We start from the raw sequence: 21,139 nt of genomic DNA, 5'->3' as shown, positions 1-21,139 counted from the left end.
TTGCTGGTTGTTCCATTTTCCAACACTGGCATGCCTCAACCTTGTCAGCATGAAAAGTCATCCCAGAAGAGTCAAATTATTATATAGACAATTAGATTGTTTGAATATTTTCCTCGTGAGGGATGGAAAACAACTTTGGGCAGATTTTTTAATTTTTTGGGGGTCGATGGGGAAAATGAAATCTGTCCAGCATTGTGCTGACTGAACACTGAAAATTGACACACAATAATAGCTCATATGAGTTAAGTATCACAACAACCTGAAAATTTTGGATTTCTGTAAACTACAAGGGTCCAATTAGTCACGCTGATTGAAGAATGTCAGAAGTATTCAGGAAACCCATGGTTTTTATAGAGTGGAAACTCATGCCAGTGAGCTGATTGTTTCTGTAAGCAGGCTGCATCCCATGAATTGAAACATGTGACCTTTTTATTTTCTGCTATACGGAGATAGTGTAGTCCAGGTTTAAAAATATAACTTGATTGTGGTGAATTGCTTTATTGGACTTCACGTAAGATGCTCATTACATTTCTACCCAATGCAGAAGGTGAAAAATATAAACTTGAGTACTTTGTGCAGATTAAAACTACTGGTCAGATGGTTCATAGAAACAAACATACTGACACCACTGTATAGTGGTAGTTTTGTTATACACGAGATGACATTCTCCCTGCTGCTTCTGGCAAACTCTGATAATATGTAAGCTGCTTAGAGTTCAGTGCATCCCAAAATATCTGACTATGGTGATACTGGGGTTCCTCTTCTGTGAAATTATATTTTACACTGCCACTATTGTACCTGTATTAATACATATACAATATTCCTGTTTCATCACATTTTAAAACTTCCTATATACAAATGATTTGGCTTTAACTGGATACAACATTTCCTCACACTAATCCTCATGCTAATTCAGGATGGAGGTTTTGGGCCACTTTTGAAGTAGGAAGAAAGAATTTGCTGAATGCTGCTGCCTTTTTAATGCATTAAAATAAACTAGTGCAAATTTCATAATTGGAGGTGGTGACCTTATTAGTATTTTTGAATTGCAAATACAACCTCACCCCCACCCCATACAACCAGCAAGAAGGCGGCATGGAGAAGAATACTCTTTTTTTTGTAGGGAGAAGTCAGCTGGGTGTTTGATTTGGATGGTGATACATTTCTGCTTATGCCATCTATTGTGAAATCCATGCTAGTAGAACGTTGATGTCTTTTCCTCCTATGCACTTAGGTAACAGCTAAGGCTTGGGGTTCCTGGCGTGTACATAGGTGGCTCTGCTGGAGCTATAATGATGCAGCTTACGAGCACAGGGCATTGGCAAGCGAGGGCTATTGTACATATTGGCTTGTAGGGTTATTTGGAGCCAAATGGGAAGAATCTTGCCCAGTATCAATGAACTAACCAGGTTGAATGTTCAATCAAAAATGTGGAGAACTGTGGTCTACTGGCTGAAGTACCTCTGTTGGCAATCTCTCATTGCCAGGCATATTATCTTGCAGCTGGCTCTCTTCCAAATAGATCATGTTTATCTCCCCACTCTCTCTCTTGTCTCCCATATGATAATAATGGTAATTTATTACATAACTGATGAATACAGATTTGAGTCCTTGCTAGGTTGACAGAAGATACTGGACTCTCCTCCAGTGCGCTATGGTAAGCACAGCATGGGCATATTGCGCTGCTATGAACAATAGTTTTCATTGGCGGTTCATGTACTTGCCCTCCAGATAATGCCTTCCAACAGCTGTTGTCCTAAGCTACAACAGTTGCCTTCAGCATTCTGCAAGGATTTACACAGGACCTACCAGCCACATTAAATGCTATATTGGCTGAAATATCATAGCAAAAATATTTTATTGACATTAAAAGGGTAATCAAAGAAAAACTGACCGAGAGATACATTGGAAGTGAAACCAAAGGCGGATCAGAGACGCACAATATTGTAAGATCGGCAGAGGGAACCTCGATGGGAAACGGGAAGAAAATTAGTATTTTAAAAAAAATTAAAGTATCTATGAACATTTTTGTGCCTGGTTGATACATTCTAGCACAATGAAAATAAAATTAACCACACTAGCAGTGCCAATATTGATCTGAAATAAAAGTTTCTTTAGACTTTATCATTCAGATGACTACAAAAATGTAAAACCACTCTAATACTTTCATAAGCACGATTTTTGAAGAGTACTTGGAATAATAAAAACAATTATTGATCCATGGGATGTGGGTGTTGCTGGCAAGGCCAGCATTTATTGCCCATCCCTAATCGCCCTTGAGAAGGCAGTGGTGAGCTGCCTTCTTGAACCGCTGCAGTCCATGTGGTGACAAATTGAACTTCAAATACAGTATTAATGCCAATTTTTTTAAAAAAAACTTGAAGCCAAACTTAAATTTGTTTACTTGAGCTGGCTTGTACCTAAAATAACATGGAATTTAAGTTCAAGTGATGGAAGCTTTTGAATAATTTTATAATCCCCTTGTTAAGTAAAATATGGTGCATGCGGTTTTATTTGCAACTGTTCAATTAGAACCTGCTCGAAATAAAATACACAATAATTGAGGTCTTGACTTTACTTTTACACAGTATTAAATGTATTTTTATGTTTTTCATTTAGCTAAGTCATTAAATGGTTTTATTACAATGAACCTGCTTCCTTCATACGCCTGTCTTCATGCATGTGTTTGGAATATCCTGAACTGAGTGCCATCTAACTGAAACTGCATGTAGATAATGAACAAGTAACTTGTTTTCTAAGATCAAATTAGACCTATTGAGATGCTGCAGTTTCTTTCTTTCTCCATTTTCTCTTGCCGTTGAGCACTGTTATTTCGGGAGTGATTTCTGTCCCTATGTACATGTGTATGTCTGTGAAAACATGGGAGAAGAAATGCAGACACAGGGAAGGGCATGAGAAAACAGGGAGTGAAGTGAATATGTGAGGGGAAGAGGACATGAGAGGAAGAAATTGCAGCTGTAAGGGAGGGAAAGAAAATGGGGGCAGTGAAAAGGTATGGGGAAGAGAATTATGCAGATGGGGAAAGAGAACTTCCAAGGAGGGAAATTGAGATGTGGTGAATGCATTTGCATATTGGAGGATTTAAAAATTGTGGCCAGCACCTCTCCTGACTTTCAGCCACCTACGGTGCAGGCCATCAGGACCTGGTGACTTACTCACCTTGAGTTCTTTTAATTTTTTCAGAAGCAATTCCTTTTCTACAGTTGTCTCTAACAATTATTCTATATCATCCTGTAGAACACCCATGTTCTTAATTCTGACATCACTTGTAAAAATTAATTCAAAATATTAAATATCTCCATCATACCTTCATGCTTCAAGTAGACTCCCTCCTTCATCCAGATGGTCCTATCCTTTTTTATGCTTCTATAAGCCCTTACTGTTGCCATTTCTATTTGAAAGTCTTTTTAGCCCCTCTAATCTCTATATTCCTCATGATTATCTTTATAGTTAGCCTTAGCTTCCCTTATTCATTTCAATTTTGTTTTAGTCTCTCTATTTAGCCATGGAACGGGATACTTTTCAACTTGTAGGAATGTGGAATTTGCTGCCCCAGGAAGCTGTGGAAGCTACATCACTAGATAAATTTAAAACAGAAATAGACAGTTTTCCAGAAGTAAAGGGAATTAGGGGTTATGGGGAGCGGGCAGGAAATTGGACATGAAGCTGAGGCGGAGAGGGCCCAGGGGCTGAGTGGCCGGGTCCTGCTCCTACTTCTTGTGTTCTTTAGATTTGTGGTTGGGATCAGATCAGCCATGATCTTATTGAATGGCGGAGCAGGCTCGAGGGGCCGATTGGCCTACTCCTGCTCCTATTTCTTATGTTCTTATTTATTTTGTTCGTCTCCTATTTGAAGAATCCCCACTGTCGATCTGCCTACTAACTTCTGTCCAGTTTATTTGGGCCAAGTTCCCTTTTTATCACTGCTGTCATGTTCCCCTCTCACTTTTTGACCCTCTGTCCTTTTCTGTTCTTGCATAGTGACCACAACATGCGTTCAATTTCTCATTTGCTTTCCTTCCTTTACATCAGTTGTTTATCCCACTTCATTCCCAGAATTAAATTGAACAATGCTTCTTGTTGGATTAGAAAAATACTGATCTATGAAGCAGTCCTGCAGGCACTCTGAATACTTTGGAGGGATGAGAACACACCAGGACAAAAAAACACCTATGGGGAGAGTCAGAGCATGGGAAAGAGAGAAACACAGAGAAGCAAAAGAGAAAACACAAAATGTAGAGGGGCAAGGGAGGGAGAACATGGGAATGTGTGGAGGAGGAAAACCAAAATATTGGGGGGAGGCTGAAAAGAGAAAAAGTAAAATATTACAGCATTTTTTAAATTGATACTGTGAGTAGTTTAAAAATTCTTAGAACAGTTTTATTTATGCACTCATTAATCTAGCTAGAGTGGATAAGGTAAATGCTTACTTTCCATGAGTAAATAAGTGAAAGAACTTGGCAAAATCAGAGCTGCTGATTTCTTTTTCCTGCTTAAAACTGTATAATTTGATTACCAAAACATCAGTGAAATTCCCAATTAACCATATAATTTAGTTTCACGTATTCAGTCATTGTAACTGAGTGGCCACGATAATACAGTGTCACAAAACAACATATCTTCCAACTCCTGGCGAGCAAAACCAGAGGGCCACATTTAGTATAAAACCAGTACATGGCCATGTGCATTTCATGATTCTTGTGTCACACTTCTAGGCAAGCTAATTCTAGGTTAACTTGCAGCTTACTCCTATGCAAGTTTTTTTTCAACAAATTTCTTCCAGTCACTTGGAATGTACACAGAAACATTCTCACCAACAGAAATTGCCTTGCTGACACACAAGGCAGAATAGATGTAGCCTATAACTTTAAAGAATGAAAGCCAGCCATTCCATCCTGGATTCTGGCCTACAGACTGAAGAACAGTTTAGCCCTGGTCTTGACCTGTGCAGTTCCCCTACCAAATAATTAAACTCTGATTTGAGCCTAAAAGGGTTACCCCTCTTCTGCAGCAACATAATAATGCATTGTGTGTTATAACACTCCTGTCTTTAGTAAAAAGTGTATTATCCAATTTATTGTGAGTAATGCTACAAGAGGTCTACTGGCTTGTAATTTTAATTAATATGAAATGCATAACAGCCATTGTTTGGAAATTGGCTTTTTGGAGGTGCAAGGGTCAATGAGCGATTTAATTTGAAGATGAAGAGTACAGTATTAAAAAAAAAAATCTTTCTACTGACTGGAACATGGCCTATGTATGTTATAAAACTTGCTAACCAATCTGGAACTTGAAGCTAAAAACCTTCTACAGACCAAAATGGAGTAGACTACTTCTGATAATTCAGTATCTTCACTCAATGAATTCTCTTTTTTCCCCCTTTTCTTTTCACCCTGGAATCTGATTATAGTTGAGCAACCCTTTTTCCCTCTTCAAGTATCTTTGTTTTGATTAAGATGCTGTAGATGGCTGTTGTTCAAAGCTGGGACTTTGGTATTAAAATTGAGATGTGTTATGCATTCTGTCCATTAATATAATTACAGAAGAAAAAAAAATTAAAGTGAGAAGAAAACCAACTGACTTGTTAAGCATATTAAAAGGAACAATTTTACAGTCTAAATTTGATTTAAGGCTACTTTGTTTTTCCATGTAGCCTAAATGCTAATCACCTAGCTCTAACTAAATTGCTTTGTACTGCTGTTGGCTGGTTTCAGTGAAGGAGCTTTAAAACAATGGTGGCTCACTTGCACCAACCAGGTCACATGGTACACAATAGTATGCCTTTGCTTATAACATTCAAGGTACCACTGTGCAGACAGATGTGCACTCCACATTCTGGGGGAAAATGGGAGCACCTGATTATTTGCAAGTATCACCTGGCAATATATGTGCATGTCTGATCTAGCTGAGGTTAGGTCTGGTAACTTGTGAAAGTGGCCCTTCATTTGTGAGGCTGGACAGTGAGTGTTGGCAAGCTGTTTGATTTATAGAGCTTGATGCCATCATTACCTGACAACACAAACGTGCACTAAATTAGCAGGGGTTACTGGATCAGGAATGGCCATTTTTCTACTTCTCCACCTGGTGATTGTTACTGCTCTGGCCAAAATCAGCCAAAAATCTAAACTGAGAACTTCCTGGTCTGTACAATTCAATATTATGTCACGTTAATTTTTTTTTTAAAACCCTGAAAATGCCAAAAAATTGAAATGCTGCTCTGTTGAGGGGTTACACACATGAAAACATCAATAACCTGTCCTACAGCCATCTACCATTTACTGACCAGCTGTATGTTTACAACATTTTTGATTTTTGTTTATCACATGCGTTTACCCACTGACCCTTCAAGGGATTTTGTAGACGCTTGCTTAGTTTGGATTCCAGGAGGGCAGAATCCTGTATTTACATTAAATCTGACTTTCACCTTTTTTTGTGTTGTAAGGGTTTTTGATTCTGTGGCTGGTATTGGGATATTTAGCAGCATGAATAACTCAGCTGCTGGTCTCTTAAAATCCAAACTAGGGTCTGGTGCAAAAGGAGCTTCCTTTTGTAGTATAACAAGGACACATTTTGTTTTGCATGACTTTAAAAGCATTCTGTTAGCAAGGATTCTTAGGTGTGTTTGTAAGTATTAACCTACCTCTTTGACCTTCATGGATTTTTTTTTTAAATGTGCAGTAATTAACTTTTGATTGCTTTTCTAATTAACAGTTTCTTATGTCTGGCTGGGCCACAGGATACTCATTCCATTGTGACATGGTGGATTACTCCAGGTCACCGCAAGCCCTCAGGGTAAGTAAATATTCAACTGCCCTTTTTTACAGTCCTGCTTTAAATCTGAGCATAACCTGAAAGGGTTTCTGACTTGATCTCTGTAGGTCAGCTTTCAATATTGGGGATGGGGTGGGGGGAAAGTGCATGTAGATTTGCAATTGGTTATGGCAGGAAAAACAGCCTGGTATAGTAACAACTACAAATTGTTCCGTCTGAGCAAAGTGTAGAAGAACAGACTTAACACTTTTTAGTAGTTTTAGTTCATTGTACAATTAGCTACAAAGCATAATGTTTTCTTGCATGTAGTTAGGAGTACCATATAGAGGGGTAAAGATATAGTGGCATAAACTGGGCGACATGGACATGTTGGGCCGAAGGGCCTGTTTCCATGTTGTAAACTTCTATGATTCTATAAAAATCTTGATCTCTTGTCTATGCTCATATTTTATAATTTTAAAAAAAACTTGAATAAGTTGAAGGTAAATAGTGAAAGCCCATTCTGAGGGATTTCTGAATTCCAAATTCCGAATTCCCCCTGGAAAAAAAAACTGTTGCTGCCACATCCAATGTGTCTGTTTATGCATCTCCATGCTTTAGATGGTGCAAGTTGTAATCTTTTCCTCTCTTTTGCTGCTTTTGTTTGAGACACTGAATAGAGGCCCCATCCACGCTTTGAGATGGATGTAAACGGTCACATGGCACTATTTAAAGACAACCAGGGGCATTCTGCTGTCCTAAGCAACATTCATCCCTCAACCATGACCATCAAAACAGATTATCTTCTTGCTATTTTGGGGACCTTGCTGAGTGCAAATTGCCTACAAAATAACAATGACTACACTTCAAATGTTATGTATTGGTTGTCAAGCCCTTTTTTGACATCCTAAGGATGTGAAAGATGCTATATAAGTTCAAATTTGTTCTTTCTGGAAAATTTAGTTGAGATGCATTTTCACTTATTAAAATATCTTTGTCTTAGATGGCCTGGACCTGCTGGCTTTTTTACATATCTAAGTTTATCGAGTTGTTGGACACTGTAAGTATCGTGGGTGCAGATTAGAAACTTTATTTGTATCTTGGGTCTCTTTTTATGGATTTTTTAAAAAAAAGTATTAATCTTGTAGAAATATTATATATTAAGTTATATAGAAACACAATTAACAATATTAAGTTCGAGCATGAAGTGCTTAAGAAAAATGTTTGTTTAAAAGGTTGAAGTAATAAAAGTTGTATTAAAAATGTTATGCATCTGTTTAAAGCTGTAATTAGGTTATAAGACTCCTCCGGTTGTACCTTGTGGCTCACAAGTTAGTATCTGGTGCTTTTGCAAGTATGACCAGTGTCAATTTTCTGAGACACCCTGTTCCTTTCCCTGTCCCCCCAAAAAAAAAACACACAATTAATGTTGACATTGCTTAGACTCTTGCAAAGCTTCCAATGCCACTTTCCCCTTTATAAAGCAATATTGAGTGGTTCACTGACTTCAGTCCCTAATACTGCTGAAGCAAATTTCTTGTGCTTAAACATTTAACCTTAGGTTTATGGTATATGAATCTAAGATATTATGTCCTAAGTGAAGTGCATTGTAACCCCAGCATGCTGTGTCATATGCTAGGTCATACAAATGACCCATGAGTTTCAAGTCTCCTCCATGAAGCTGTGGCAAAGTACTAAACAGAGATCAGGTACTGTTCCACACACCAGCCAGTATTTGGTTTGCAATAGCATTTTTGGAGACTGAGGAACAGCTCACCCTTCCACTCTCTAGGTGGAAATGATCTGTGGCATGGGGAGACCAAAGAGAAAGTGTTTTTGTTTGTGTGTTCATACGTGCCAACCTAGAAACTGATTCAAAGCTGATCATCAGTTTTATATTTTAAAAAAAAGCTGATATCGCCACTAGAAAGCTGACGACTCAAAACGACAAGTAGTTAGTTACATGGACCCTTTAACTTAAGCTCTAGGTATGGACAACATTCCTTCATTTGTATTGGAGGAAAACACATGAACGGGAAATCAATTGCTCATTAGGGGGATGCAGGCATGTTCCCCCAGAAAACTTTGAATTTTTATATTTTTTTTAAAAAAGTAATTATACATTCTAGTTAATTTTAAGCACTTCTATAATTCAGTTAATTAATTTTAAAAAAGAAAACCGAAATGACCGTTGGATTTTCAACAAACCAGGCAGATTATCACTTATCCAAAAGATACCTCAATAGTCACTATCTTGCACCCAAGCCCAGAATCTTAAAGACAGACTTCCATCTGGAGGTCAGACATTGTACCTCATCCATCTCCCTTTCAAAGGGCTGCTCTGTTGTCCTTTTAACCCTGCTAGTTCATAATAGTGTTCTCCTCCTTTCTCCCCCCCGCCTTTTAATTTAGTCTTGATGCAACCCCACCAATTTCTAATTGTTTTTTTTGTTTTCTTGTTTTCAAACCCAATTTTTAAAAAATGAAATTAATCCTGAATTTAATCAAATACTTATTGTGATTTACTCATGTGGATGAGGGAAATTTGAGAGCTAATTCATTACAATGAGAATCTAGACCTTTCTGGTCTAGATGGTTCAGCTGGTCAGTATTTTTGACCTATCTGCACTCCTAATGCATGGATGCCCTATTTGAATCCAAAACAGGAGACGGCTATTCAATTAGATCATGGCTGATCTGCCATAATTTTGCCTCTAACAATGTAGTTAAGCCAGTGTGTAATCCCAAATCTACCTCAAGATTGGTTTTACACTGGTACCAGTTTAATGCTGTGCAACCTACAATTCGTGGACGCCATTGCAGATTTCTCCCCTGTTGTGAAGTTGGTGCGTTCACTTGATGTTTCCTGCTGCACTTTACCGTTCGCCTATTATCTGACTGTTTCGAATCAAAGTTGTGCGCCCTAGCAAAAAGTTGGATTTGATTTGGTATCGAGTTGTTCTGCTGAGTCAATTCAGTATAGCGATCCATTTATATGGTCCTTATTTCTCCCTATAATTTGAGGTTTAGGTTTTGTCCTGCATAACTGAAACCAATAGCATCCTCCTCTAATTAATCTAAACGTTGCTACACATGACAGCAATAATGCCTAGCATTAACTGCAGGAGTGATGATATTTGAATTTTTTTTTTGTGACTTAATTCAGAATGAAATGAATTCAGAATGGCTCACCACCAACTTCTCAAAGACAACTAGGGATGGGCATATCCCAAGAATGAATAAAATTTTTAAAAATGGATAGTTGGTAGAAACAGTTAACCACATGACAATTTCTCAAAATACTACATTTTTGTATTTAAATATATTCAGCCATCGTTCAGATATAATTGGAACCTATTCTCCTCTCTTCCTCTTCTCTTTCTGCCCCCCCCCCCAAAACCTCCAATTGTGTAGCAGTTATATATTTTTTGAGCTGAAGCTATTATCTTGATCTTGACCTCTGGTTGATGAGCAAAGCTTTAGATTAAATAAATAAAAAAAATTCCTTGCAAATTGGTAAAACAATTTTCAGATGACTCAAGACACCAATAAATTGTGATGGCATTTCCTGTTTTCCCACTTTCACAGATCTTCTTTGTGCTTCGAAAGAAGAACAGCCAAGTGACATTCCTTCATGTCTATCACCATACCATCATGCCTTTCACATGGTGGTTTGGAGTCAAATTTGCTCCAGGTAAAGTTGTTGGCCTGCTAACTTGCTCTTATTGAATGGGTTGTTCAACCCACCAATCAACCATAATGGTTTGGACTTTTTAAGGTTTTACTTTCAACAAGTGGGTCACTCTACCTCTGATAATCTGGGAATGTATGTCTTAGTTTGTGAAGCTGTCTAACAATGACCGTATTTAGCAGAAACACTGCGTGCTGGGATTTGAATTGCAGTCTCACTACATCTCCTGTTGGTCCAAAACATGGAAAATACTGCACACTGACCCACATTGTACAGGCTAAACTGAAATCAAATTTGAACAATTGCTAACACCTAAAAGTACAATAAATATATGTACATCCATAATATATTAAGTCTAGTGTATAGCGCACACTTCTAGGAAGTAACACTGTTGTATCATTCTATTGGCATAAATTTAATTGTCTGGCATGTTGGCAATTGAGTGATATAACAGTAAATGTTAACTTGCTAGAATGTAACACTTACTGTCATATCACTCAATTGCCATCAAGCCAGGCTATTAAATATATATATTGTGTATATATCCACGTTAGTACTACCACATCACTATGCCAACATCAATTCTCCCTGATCTTCTCTGACTGTTGCCAAATCCTAAGATCCCCATCCCAGTATTATGACATCCTGGGAGTTCCTCCCCAGTACTAACAGGCCCTCCGATCTCCCTTCACCAGTAAATCTCTCCCAGACTATGCAGTCACACTCCCAGTGCTTTCAAATCCTAATGACTGGCCAGTATAGCTGGACAGTGTCCCAACCCCAATACTCCAAACACCTACACCTTCTGCAGTACTAGCACCTTCCCCCACCAAGTGCTAATCGACTCTCCTAATTCTTCTCCCTTCCCACAGCGTTATCCTGAGAACACTCTGTCCCACCCTCTGCTGTAAACCTCAAATCATCCAATAAACCAATCCCTCCATTCTATCTGCAGTACTAGCATCTCGTGGAACCACCCCCCAAATCTAACAAACCAGAAGAGCCCCATAACTGCTGCTAAATCCCACAAGCCACCCTCTCCCCTATTGCTAAACTGGTTATATTTCCCTCCTTTCTGTTACATTATCTACCATCTTCCAGTGTATTGTTTTTAAAAAAAAATGCTAAGATAAAAATGAAATACTGTATAGGTGAAGGAACGTATAATAAATGTGCTGAGCTATGGTCTCCAAGCACAGGTCAGAGCTGCAGAATTCCAACCTTAGAACACTGATTTTTAAAAAATCACTGAATACCATCTAATAAAACCAAATTTAATCAGTGGATTTGGTAATAGTGTTGCATACCATTACACCTCTATGTATAAATAATTCCTCTCTAGCTTACATTGATTTATTTTATACTTATGAACATAAATATGCCATAAATGTAAGACAGTCACCAATAAGGAATTCAGGAGAAACTTCTTCACCCAGAGTGGTGTGTTTGAGGCGAATAGTATAGATGGATTTAAGGGGAAGCTAGGTAAGTACACGAGGGAGAAAAGACTAGGATATGCTGGTAGGGTGGGAGAAGGCTCATGTGGAGCATAAACTCAGACCTGTTAGGCTGAATGGCCTATTTCTGTGCTGTAGAATCTATGTAATTTATCCCTAAACCTCCAAATTATATTTTTTGTATACAATTTAATCTAATTTCAGTTTTTACGTCCAATATAATTTGCATTTTTATATATTTTTTGGTAAATTAGAAGTATTTGACATATCTTATACGTTTTTCTCCTTTATAAAACTGCATATCCTTCGATTCTCGCAGATACCATGGGCGATCGGCTCAGTCTAGGAACAGTTAACCTATTAAAGTTAATTGCAAGACTGTGTATAAGGTGCTGGCTAACGATGCTTGCCATCACTAATGGCAATTTGAAAATAAATTCAGCGAAGAAAACTGCCGTGTGTGTGTCTGTGTGTGTGTTGATATTCTGCAGTAATTGCTTACTGCCATTAGGTGGCGCAAGCATACTTTGTGAGATAGCTAAATGTACAAGTGCTAGCCTGTGATGCATTTTCAGTAATGCAGCAAATTGGATATATATCAGGAAATATGGCTTGGGGAAGTGGGGAAAACCAACTTATCCATACTAGTTGGTGCTTAGAAAACACGCTGTCGATGATGTATTAAAAAACTGTATTTTGTTTTGAATAACCTAGATATTAGAGGTTGGGATAACTAAGCATTTTTTAACAGGAGGGTTGGCACTACAGATTATGTTCTCTATAATTTTATCACTTTTTTGAAAAAATATTGCTGTACTTAATATGTACTGCTCGTCCTTTTAATCTAAAATTCCTTAACACTAGATGTTCTTTCTATGGGCTTAATGTTATGTACCTCAAACCAGTAGGTTGAAAGTGCATCAACACAATTGTAACTGCTTTTCTCTTTTTTTTTCTCCCACCGCCCCCACCCACACAGGTGGTCTCGGAACATTTCATGCTCTTGTAAACTGTGTTGTACATATTATCATGTATACATACTATGGTTTATCTGCATTGGGACAAACTTACCATAAGTATTTATGGTGGAAAAAGTACATGACCACAATTCAATTGGTAAGTTGTTTAATTTGTTCTTGGGTTGCGGGTGACACTGGCAAGGCTTCATTTATTGGCCATCCATAGTTGCCCCAAACGCATTTAGTCAGCCAGGTATTATGGACCAAGATGAGAAATTTCTTCACTGAGGGTTGTGAATCTTTGGAATTCTCTACACCAGAGGGCTGTGGATGCTCAGTCATTGAGTATATATTCAAGACTGAAATCAATAGATCTTTGGACACTAAGGGAATCAAGGAATATGGGGATAGGGTGGGAAAGTGGAGTTGAGGTAGATCAGCCCATGATCTTATTGAATGACTGAGCAGGCTCGAGTGGCCGTATGGCCTACTCCTGCTCCTATTTAGGTTCTTACTATAGGACAGGGGTGGTGTAGACAAGGACCAGATAGGGGTGGTGGATTCCCTTCCCTGAAGACCATCAGTAACCCAGTTGGGTTTTTACAAGAGTCCAGCAACTGCTTGGTTCTAGCCCACAAATTACCAGATCTTTAAGTTCAATTTCACAACATGCCACGGTGGGATTTGAAGTAGTCCAGTACTCTTAACAGTTAGGCTACCGTACCCCTGAGTTTGGTGACCTAGTTTTCCTTTTAGCAAAATGAGGTGGAAACCTGGAATACCCTCCATATCTGATGAAAGTTTGTGTGACTTTTTGTTGCACAATAGCTAATGGTTTTTGTTTTGATGTTTGTACTGAGAGAAATTGTGAAAATCAACAATATCCTGGAGATAACAAAACTACTTCAGTGGTTTTCTTGGACTTCAGTACAGTCTACTCTTAATTGAAGTTGCTTAATTTGAATTATATGAATTAACATTGTGCAGAGAAAGCTTAATTTGTACTGCAAAATTAATTTTTTTGAAGAAACACAACTTTAGGATCCTGGGATGAGAGGGTTGTCCCAAGAGGAGAGATTAAGTAGAATGGGCCTATACTCCCTGGAGTTTAGAAGAATGAGAGGTGATCTCATTGAAACAAATAAGATTCTGAGAGGACTTGACAGGGTAGATGCTGAAAGGTTGTTTTCCTTGGCTGGAGAGTCTAGAACTAAGGGGCATAGTCTCAGGATAAGGGCTCAGCCATTTAAGACTGAGATGAGGACTTTCTTCACTGAGGGTTGTGAATCTTTGGAATTCTCTACCCCAGAGAGCTGTGGATGCTCAGTATATATTCAAGACTGAGATCGATAGATTTTTGGACTCTAGGGGAATCAAGGAATATGGAGATCAGGTGGGAAAGTAGAGTTGAGGTTGAAGATCAAACACGATCTTATTGAATGGCGGAGCAGACTCGAGGGGCCGAATGGCCTACTCCTATTTCTTATGTTATTGAATTAACAGGTGTAGACTTAATTAATAGTATATGCCATGGGCACTATGGCCTACAATAAACCTCTGGCCTCCCTTAAGGAGACCATTATTTCTTTGTGTCATTTGGTTAGCTTGTGCTAGTGCAATTACTTAACACATCATGATGACATATGATACTTATCCTAACATGGAGCATGTTACAGACAAGATAGCATTTTATAAAGAGAGCAAAAACAATGCATAGAGGCAGTTGGACTGGCTTATGTTACAGAAATTTCACTGATATCAAAGCAGCCTAACAGTTTCAATTGTGTAAAGGTATAGTGCTGCTTCAGCAGGGTATATTCCAAGATGTGTATTTTCTTTCTCTCCATTTTCCTCCTCCTCTTTGCCCCCCCCCCCTTTCCTGAGGCCCTTCCTAGTATGAGGCCAGACAATGTTGGCATTTGGGGAGGAATCACTGTTGTCGGACCCTGTTACCTACTGACATACACATGCCTTTCCAGCAGAGGTCGATAGATTAGTAGGAATCCTGACTTTCCCAGAAGTCAGGCATTTAAGGGGAATCCTTGCTCCCTGTTTGAGTGATTTGTGGTAGGTTGAAGATGTTGGCTGATTATATAGAAATGAATGAAGATATCTCCCATTTCCATGATTAACTGTCTTAAAGTACAACGAGCATGAGTTTCTATCCTCTCTCCAACCCATAGCTCAACATGTGCTCTGACAAGTTGTTCTTTCAAATAGAATTTGGTTGTTCTGTGTTTAAGATGGATCATCTACAAATCTTTGTAGATGAGTGTTAAGTTAGCACTATTCATTGCTGGAATTGTATTGCTATATCCATTTAAAAGGATCTCCTTTAAGACTAGTTGAGTAAAAATGTCATGCCACAGAGCTCTAGTTACTACCAATTAACTGGCTTGTTTTTCCCTCAACTTTCAGATCCAGTTTATAATGATTACTGTCCATATTGGGCAGTTCTTCTTCATGAAAAACTGCCAGTACCAGTATCCAGTCTTCCTCTACATAATATGGCTTTATGGAGTTATCTTTATGATTTTATTTCTTAACTTCTGGTACTACGCATACACAAAGGGTCAAAGATTGCCGAAGAACACTACAAACAAATCAAAGAAAGAGCAGTAAAAATTACGCTAACTGGAATACAATTGACTTGTACTTCGTGCTTTAGACAATAATGAACATGTATTTCACAATATAGTACATGGTGTACTTTTTAAAAACTGGATAATATGGGTATATATTTGTGATTAATGTCTCTAGTTGATTTATCTTATCAAAGGATGCTACCATGTAGCTGCTAAATTTGTAAACTAAATTAAACCTCTAGAATCTGTTGTCTCCTTCACTAACTCAATCGTTTGCCCTGTGTTCTTAACAGATCGCCTGTGTTGTGGATAAGTCCAGCATGTAACACTCACATTCCATTCCTTCCCTCTTCCTGCTTTACTAATTCTGTATAAAATGATGCTAATGAGTCTTGTGCTTAGTTATACTGCACATTTGAACTTGATGTTGTGCCAAGTTGTTTTTCTTGTGCCAATAGCAGAAGTGTTTTATAGTGCTGCTGGTCCCATTCTGGCAGCAGTGATGCAGTTAAGCAACTCTGATCTTGCATCTGTTTTGCTTTGCATCGCCCACAGTGCAGCTGAGGTCAGTACAGAACCTCTTTTTTTAAAAAAAATACTTAAAGGGACAGGGTGGAAACTGGCAGGCCAGCTTTCTATTTTGTTTAAAAAGTTTCTTGGTCTTTTTTAATTAAAATTGAAAAGCAATAGTAAGTTGGTTAAATCTCACTCAGTTTCAGCACACATTGGGACTCTGCTGTCTTTCTCTCCCTGTTTAAGATATGAGTGGATAATGTATAATTATATCTGCTTGGATCATTTTTTGTGATGCTGTTCTTTTTTGAGGGAAATAATCATATGAACTTTTCACATCCTTAATGCACATGTCTGTGTAAATCACTTATTTTTAGGAAGGAAAAAACTCCCGTGTAGTATAAATAAGTTTAAAATAATTTGACTTTGATCTGATGGCTTTTTAATTAAAAAAAAATCTGCAGTAAATAACTGGTGAGCCTTGCTCGAGAAGTATTTAATTGTAGGATTGCAGGTTTGCCCATCTTTATGCAGCTGTCTTCATTGTTGAATGTAACTCTACCTTCAAGGTGTATGTGAATATGTGCGTTTTTGGACTGGCAAAAAATGTTCGCCCTCCATCCGATGCTTGTAAGTGTCCTATTTAATTTTGTTCAGCTGCTGATTTTGTGAAGGGCATGAGATGGTATTTTGGGGATATTAGCAGGAGGTTGTGGAAATTGAAGCTTTTGCTTTCTTGTTTCTGAAATCGCATGCTGGCAACAGTTTTTAAAATGTGAATTTTACTTATTTTTGAGGTGCTTTAGGTTTAGATATAGTAAGATCACAATGTTTGCTTAATCTTCAAGAAAAACAGATTAAAGGAATGTTTGGCTGTTCCAGGTTCATGTTCATGGTTGGATGCTGCAACTTTGTTCCAAATGTGTAAAATTCTATGGTAAAATATGTTTTTCACTACTTGGCTTTCTACAAGAGGTCAGTTCCTCCTACTGCCATTTATTTTTCTTTTTGTACCCCTTCCCTGCTCAAATGTTCCTTGTAGAGTTATAGGGAAAAAGGTTTAGTCACTGAATAGCTGGTGGTTATTTTTAAATTCCAGGTAAGCACAGACAAAAGTATTGGACCGATCTCACCTGTTTAAAATTCTTACCTAAAGTCAGCAAAGTTTTTAACACTTATTTTTGAAGAATGAATGAATAATGAAACTGGAAAGTAGTGTCACAAAAATCCCATTGCTTAAAATAGAAACGGAAGTGAAAAGTATGAAATGCACAGTGAATTCCTTTTGCCTCTGTGAACTGTTTTGAATCTAGACCAAACTGGGATCAAAGCTCCTTTCCTGCATGTAATGGTTATAACTGAAATATGTTTGGGAAATCTTCGCCTGGTTGGCAGAGCCACAAAACTGAGCATTTGACACAGTTGGTACTGAATTGACCATAGCAGTCAAAGAGGACATTGGGGTAGCTGGTACAGGAAATGGAAATGCTACTGTTCTAATGGACTGTTTTTTGAGATTTGGGTAAAAGCGTATTGTGGGGATGCAGTTAAAGCAACTTCTGTACCTGCGCTGGGAAAATGAATATTCTCCAGCACCAGGCTTCCCTAATAATGTTTTTTTTAAAATGCTTAAAATGGTGCCAAAAGAGAATAAATTCCCCAAAAGGTTTTATTCTCAACAGACTACAGTATTTCTAAATTAACATTGTTCTTAGACTTTTTTGAGCCAGTTATGTAGAGTTTTCAGGGGGAATAAACGCATTATTAGCCAACCCAGACATTGAAAGCAAGGAGCTAGAGGCTACATATTTTGTGTTTGAAAAGAGTGTGTTTTATCATGAGCTGGATATTCACAATACAAGCAGTGTGATGTAATCATGTATCAAATAATGTGACTGAGTAAATTGGAAAAGTTTAGCTTTCTAAAGAGAGTTGAATTTTACTTTACCATTTTTAAAATGAAGTAATGATACTGCTCTAATGCTATTACAACTTGAGGGGAAAATGCAGGTTTTTCTTTCAAATTATATATGAAACCATAGTTGGTGGGAAGCTACTGATCCAGATGCTTGTTTGAGATTACCACAAGTACATCAAGTGAAATATTCTGAGAAAAAACTATGATAGGTCCAGAAAGTTGTGCCTTGAAGTTTCTCAAATGTTAGTTGTGCTCTGCCCTTGCAGAAGATGACTATTGTATTTCACTTTTAGCAAGTGTTTCCAAATGAATTCACTTTTGTAAATGGTAATACTTGCAATGACGTGTCTTCAAATCATTTATATGTACATCCTTAATAAATATTTACCATTAAATCTAGATTGTATATTTTGTTTTTTACAACAAGTGTTCATCCAGCAGCAACAACTTGCATTCCTTTAATGCCATTAATAATTTTTAACATCCCAAGGCACTCTGGAAAATGGGTGCTGAGCCAGAAGGGTGATACTGGTTCAAAAGATGTTTTTTTTGGGGGGGGGGGGGGTGGAAAGAAGAGGGAGAGAGGAAAGAAAGAGGGGAGTTTAGAGATGGGAAAGGCAAGGCTATGTAGGAATGTAAACACGAGGATGAAAATTTAAAATTGAGGGACTGAGGTATTGGGAGCCAATGTGCAGGTTGACAAGGAGGTGGGGGTGGGGGGGGGGGGGTGAAGCATGGAGCATGATGGGTGAGTGGTAATTGGTGTAAGCTAGCATATTGGCAGCAGAATTTTGGATAAGCTATTATTTAGAGGATGGGAGGCTGGCCAGGAGAGTCTTGGAATAATTGAGGCCAGAGGTAATAATGGCATGGTTGAGGGTTTTAACTGCAACCGGGCTGAGGTTGGGTGGGGTGGATGATAGAAGTGGAAGTAGGCTGTCTTTGTGATGGAGATTATATGATTATATTGGATTGGAATCGGTGCCATGGGCGCACAGCGTTTGTGGTGGGGGCCAAAGATTTATGCTTCAGTCGTCCCAATGGTTGGAGGAAATTTCGGCTCATCCAAAGATGGATATCGGACAAGCGGTCTGACAAGAGGTGGTGGAGAGGAAGAGCTGGATACATGTGGCACCTGATACCATGTCTTCGGATAATGTCGCCAAGTGGCAGAATGTAGATGAGGAGGAAGAGGGGTCCAATGATAGATCCTTGGGGGACTCCGGAGGCAATGGGGTAGGAAGAGAAGCCATTGCTAGTGATGCTCCGGCCACGATCAGATAGGCAAGAGTGGAACCATGCAAGGGCAGTATACTGAGCTGGACAACGGATGATTGACCATCTCAGCTGATGTCATTGATACAGCAATCTGGTTCAGCATTTTGTTTGCTTTACTACAACTCAAATTTAGGTGGACAAAATCTATAATTGTAGGCTGGGTATTTTTCAAAATTCATGTGGACATCTTTATCTTAATTCTTGCATCCACCTGCACTTCCTGTCACTGTCATTTTCATGTTGACTTTTTCAATTCTAAATTGCTATGAACATATTTAGAATGGAAAATACCAATGTTAACTTGTCATGCTGTAATTATATCCTCCTGCCAGTGGTGGCATTGTAACTATGGTTTGCATCTGGTAGCTCCTCAACGTGTAGTAGAGAAACTCCTATGCTTGAACCAACTACTGTTCTGCTTCCAAAATTATCAAGTTTTACTATTTATAATATAAAGGTACATAAAAATTGGATAAAACTTATTCCGTCCTCATTTTAAAGTTATATTATACTATCTTCATCTGTCCGATTTATCTAATTAAAATTCTTGCGTCTGCTTGCCCTGGTCCAATTCTCTTCACTTGTAGACTACACTTGATCTTGACTTCCTGTGCATACACCAGGAGGATATCAACAAGTAAGGGAAATGGTACACCAACTATCATTCAGTTTTACTGAAATTCTAGTAATAAGACTGATCAGGAAAGTTCATGGAAGTGAGAATTATTCTAAAGTTAGTATTTTGTAAGTTGGTATTTCTGATTCAGTACTTCCAGTACTCTATAGGAAAAAATGTAGTTAATCCAGTATATTGATGTATGTGATTCACTTGTGATTCTCTTAATTCATCTCCAATTACTTCTATCTCTGCCATCACCAAAGGTAAACCTGTGACCATCAGTACTTCACACCAGTTATACAACACAAAATGTTTTCTCCGGACACGACCCAAGTTTGGAAGAATACAATCTATAATTGTGCTGCTGGGTGTTTTCACAGTTCAAATGGACAGTTTGAAAATTCCACATACCAGTAAATTTTATTGAAATCTTAACAATAGACTTTCACTTATTCTCACTCACAAACTTACGTAAGACACACTGCACCAGACTGTAGTGTCAGACTCGTGCTCATAATTCCACTCAGTGAGTTCCTCAGCTGTATAAGGTGCTCAGAGAAGACCAGCCAATTCATGACATGAAAGGGAGAAATCCTAGGCAGGATCATCTGGACATCCCCCAGATGCTAAACTCACAGTCTTTTAGCCAGATGTCCAAGTTCAGATTCAGAAAGTTAATGATGTAGTTTTCCCAATAAATGCACTGCTCAGTGTGGCATTGAGTTATACAGACCAGGAAGTCCTACGTTTGATCTTTGATCTGTGCTGAATTAGAACATAAGTAAGGATGCTAGAATTAGTCACAATATTCTTGGACTAGGAAGAGGAAAAATTGACCATAGAAAAGATACAGCACAGAAGGGGGCCATTTGGCCCGTCATGTCCACGCCGGCTCGAAGAACAACCAGGTGCCCATTCTAATCCCACCTTCCAGCACCTGGTCCGTAGCCCTGCAGCTGACAGCACTTTAGGTGCAGGTCCAGGTACTTTTTAAAAAGAGTTGAGGGTCCCTGCCTCTACTACCAATTCGGGCAGCGAATTCCAAACACCCACCACCCTCTGGGTAAAAGTTTTTCCTCATATCCCCTCTAATCCTTCTGCCAATCAGCTTAAATCTATGTCCTCTAGTTCTTGAACTCTCCTCTAGGGGAAACAGGTACTTCCTGTCGACTCTATCTGGACCACTCATAATTTTGTACACCTTAATCAAGTCTCCCCTCAGCCTCCTCTGCTCTGAGGAAAACAACCCCAGCCTATCCAATCTCTCCTCGTAGCTGCAATTTTCAAGCCCTGGCAACGTTCTTGTAAATCTTCTCTGCACTCACTCCAGAGTAATTACGTCCTTCCT

General features: G+C 38.5%; 1 protein-coding gene across 1 annotated transcript in view; it reads left to right on the top strand.

The window, feature by feature from the left end:
• Positions 1-18,277, top strand: part of elovl7a (ELOVL fatty acid elongase 7a) — a 52,142-nt gene extending 33,865 nt beyond the window's left edge. The window contains exons 4-8 of the mRNA XM_067986423.1: positions 6,733-6,813; positions 7,775-7,831; positions 10,360-10,465; positions 12,899-13,035; positions 15,297-18,277. Coding sequence (XP_067842524.1) covers positions 6,733-6,813; positions 7,775-7,831; positions 10,360-10,465; positions 12,899-13,035; positions 15,297-15,500 — 585 coding nt within the window. The 3' untranslated portion in view covers positions 15,501-18,277. The remainder of the gene's footprint in view (positions 1-6,732; positions 6,814-7,774; positions 7,832-10,359; positions 10,466-12,898; positions 13,036-15,296) is intronic.
• Positions 18,278-21,139: the final 2,862 nt, after the last annotated feature.

The sequence above is a fragment of the Heptranchias perlo genome, chromosome 1, assembly GCF_035084215.1.
Source record: "Heptranchias perlo isolate sHepPer1 chromosome 1, sHepPer1.hap1, whole genome shotgun sequence".
In the NCBI taxonomy this organism is placed as follows: domain Eukaryota; kingdom Metazoa; phylum Chordata; class Chondrichthyes; order Hexanchiformes; family Hexanchidae; genus Heptranchias; species Heptranchias perlo.
Note: the sequence above shows the minus strand (reverse complement) of the source record. Positions and strands in the feature narration are given on the sequence as shown.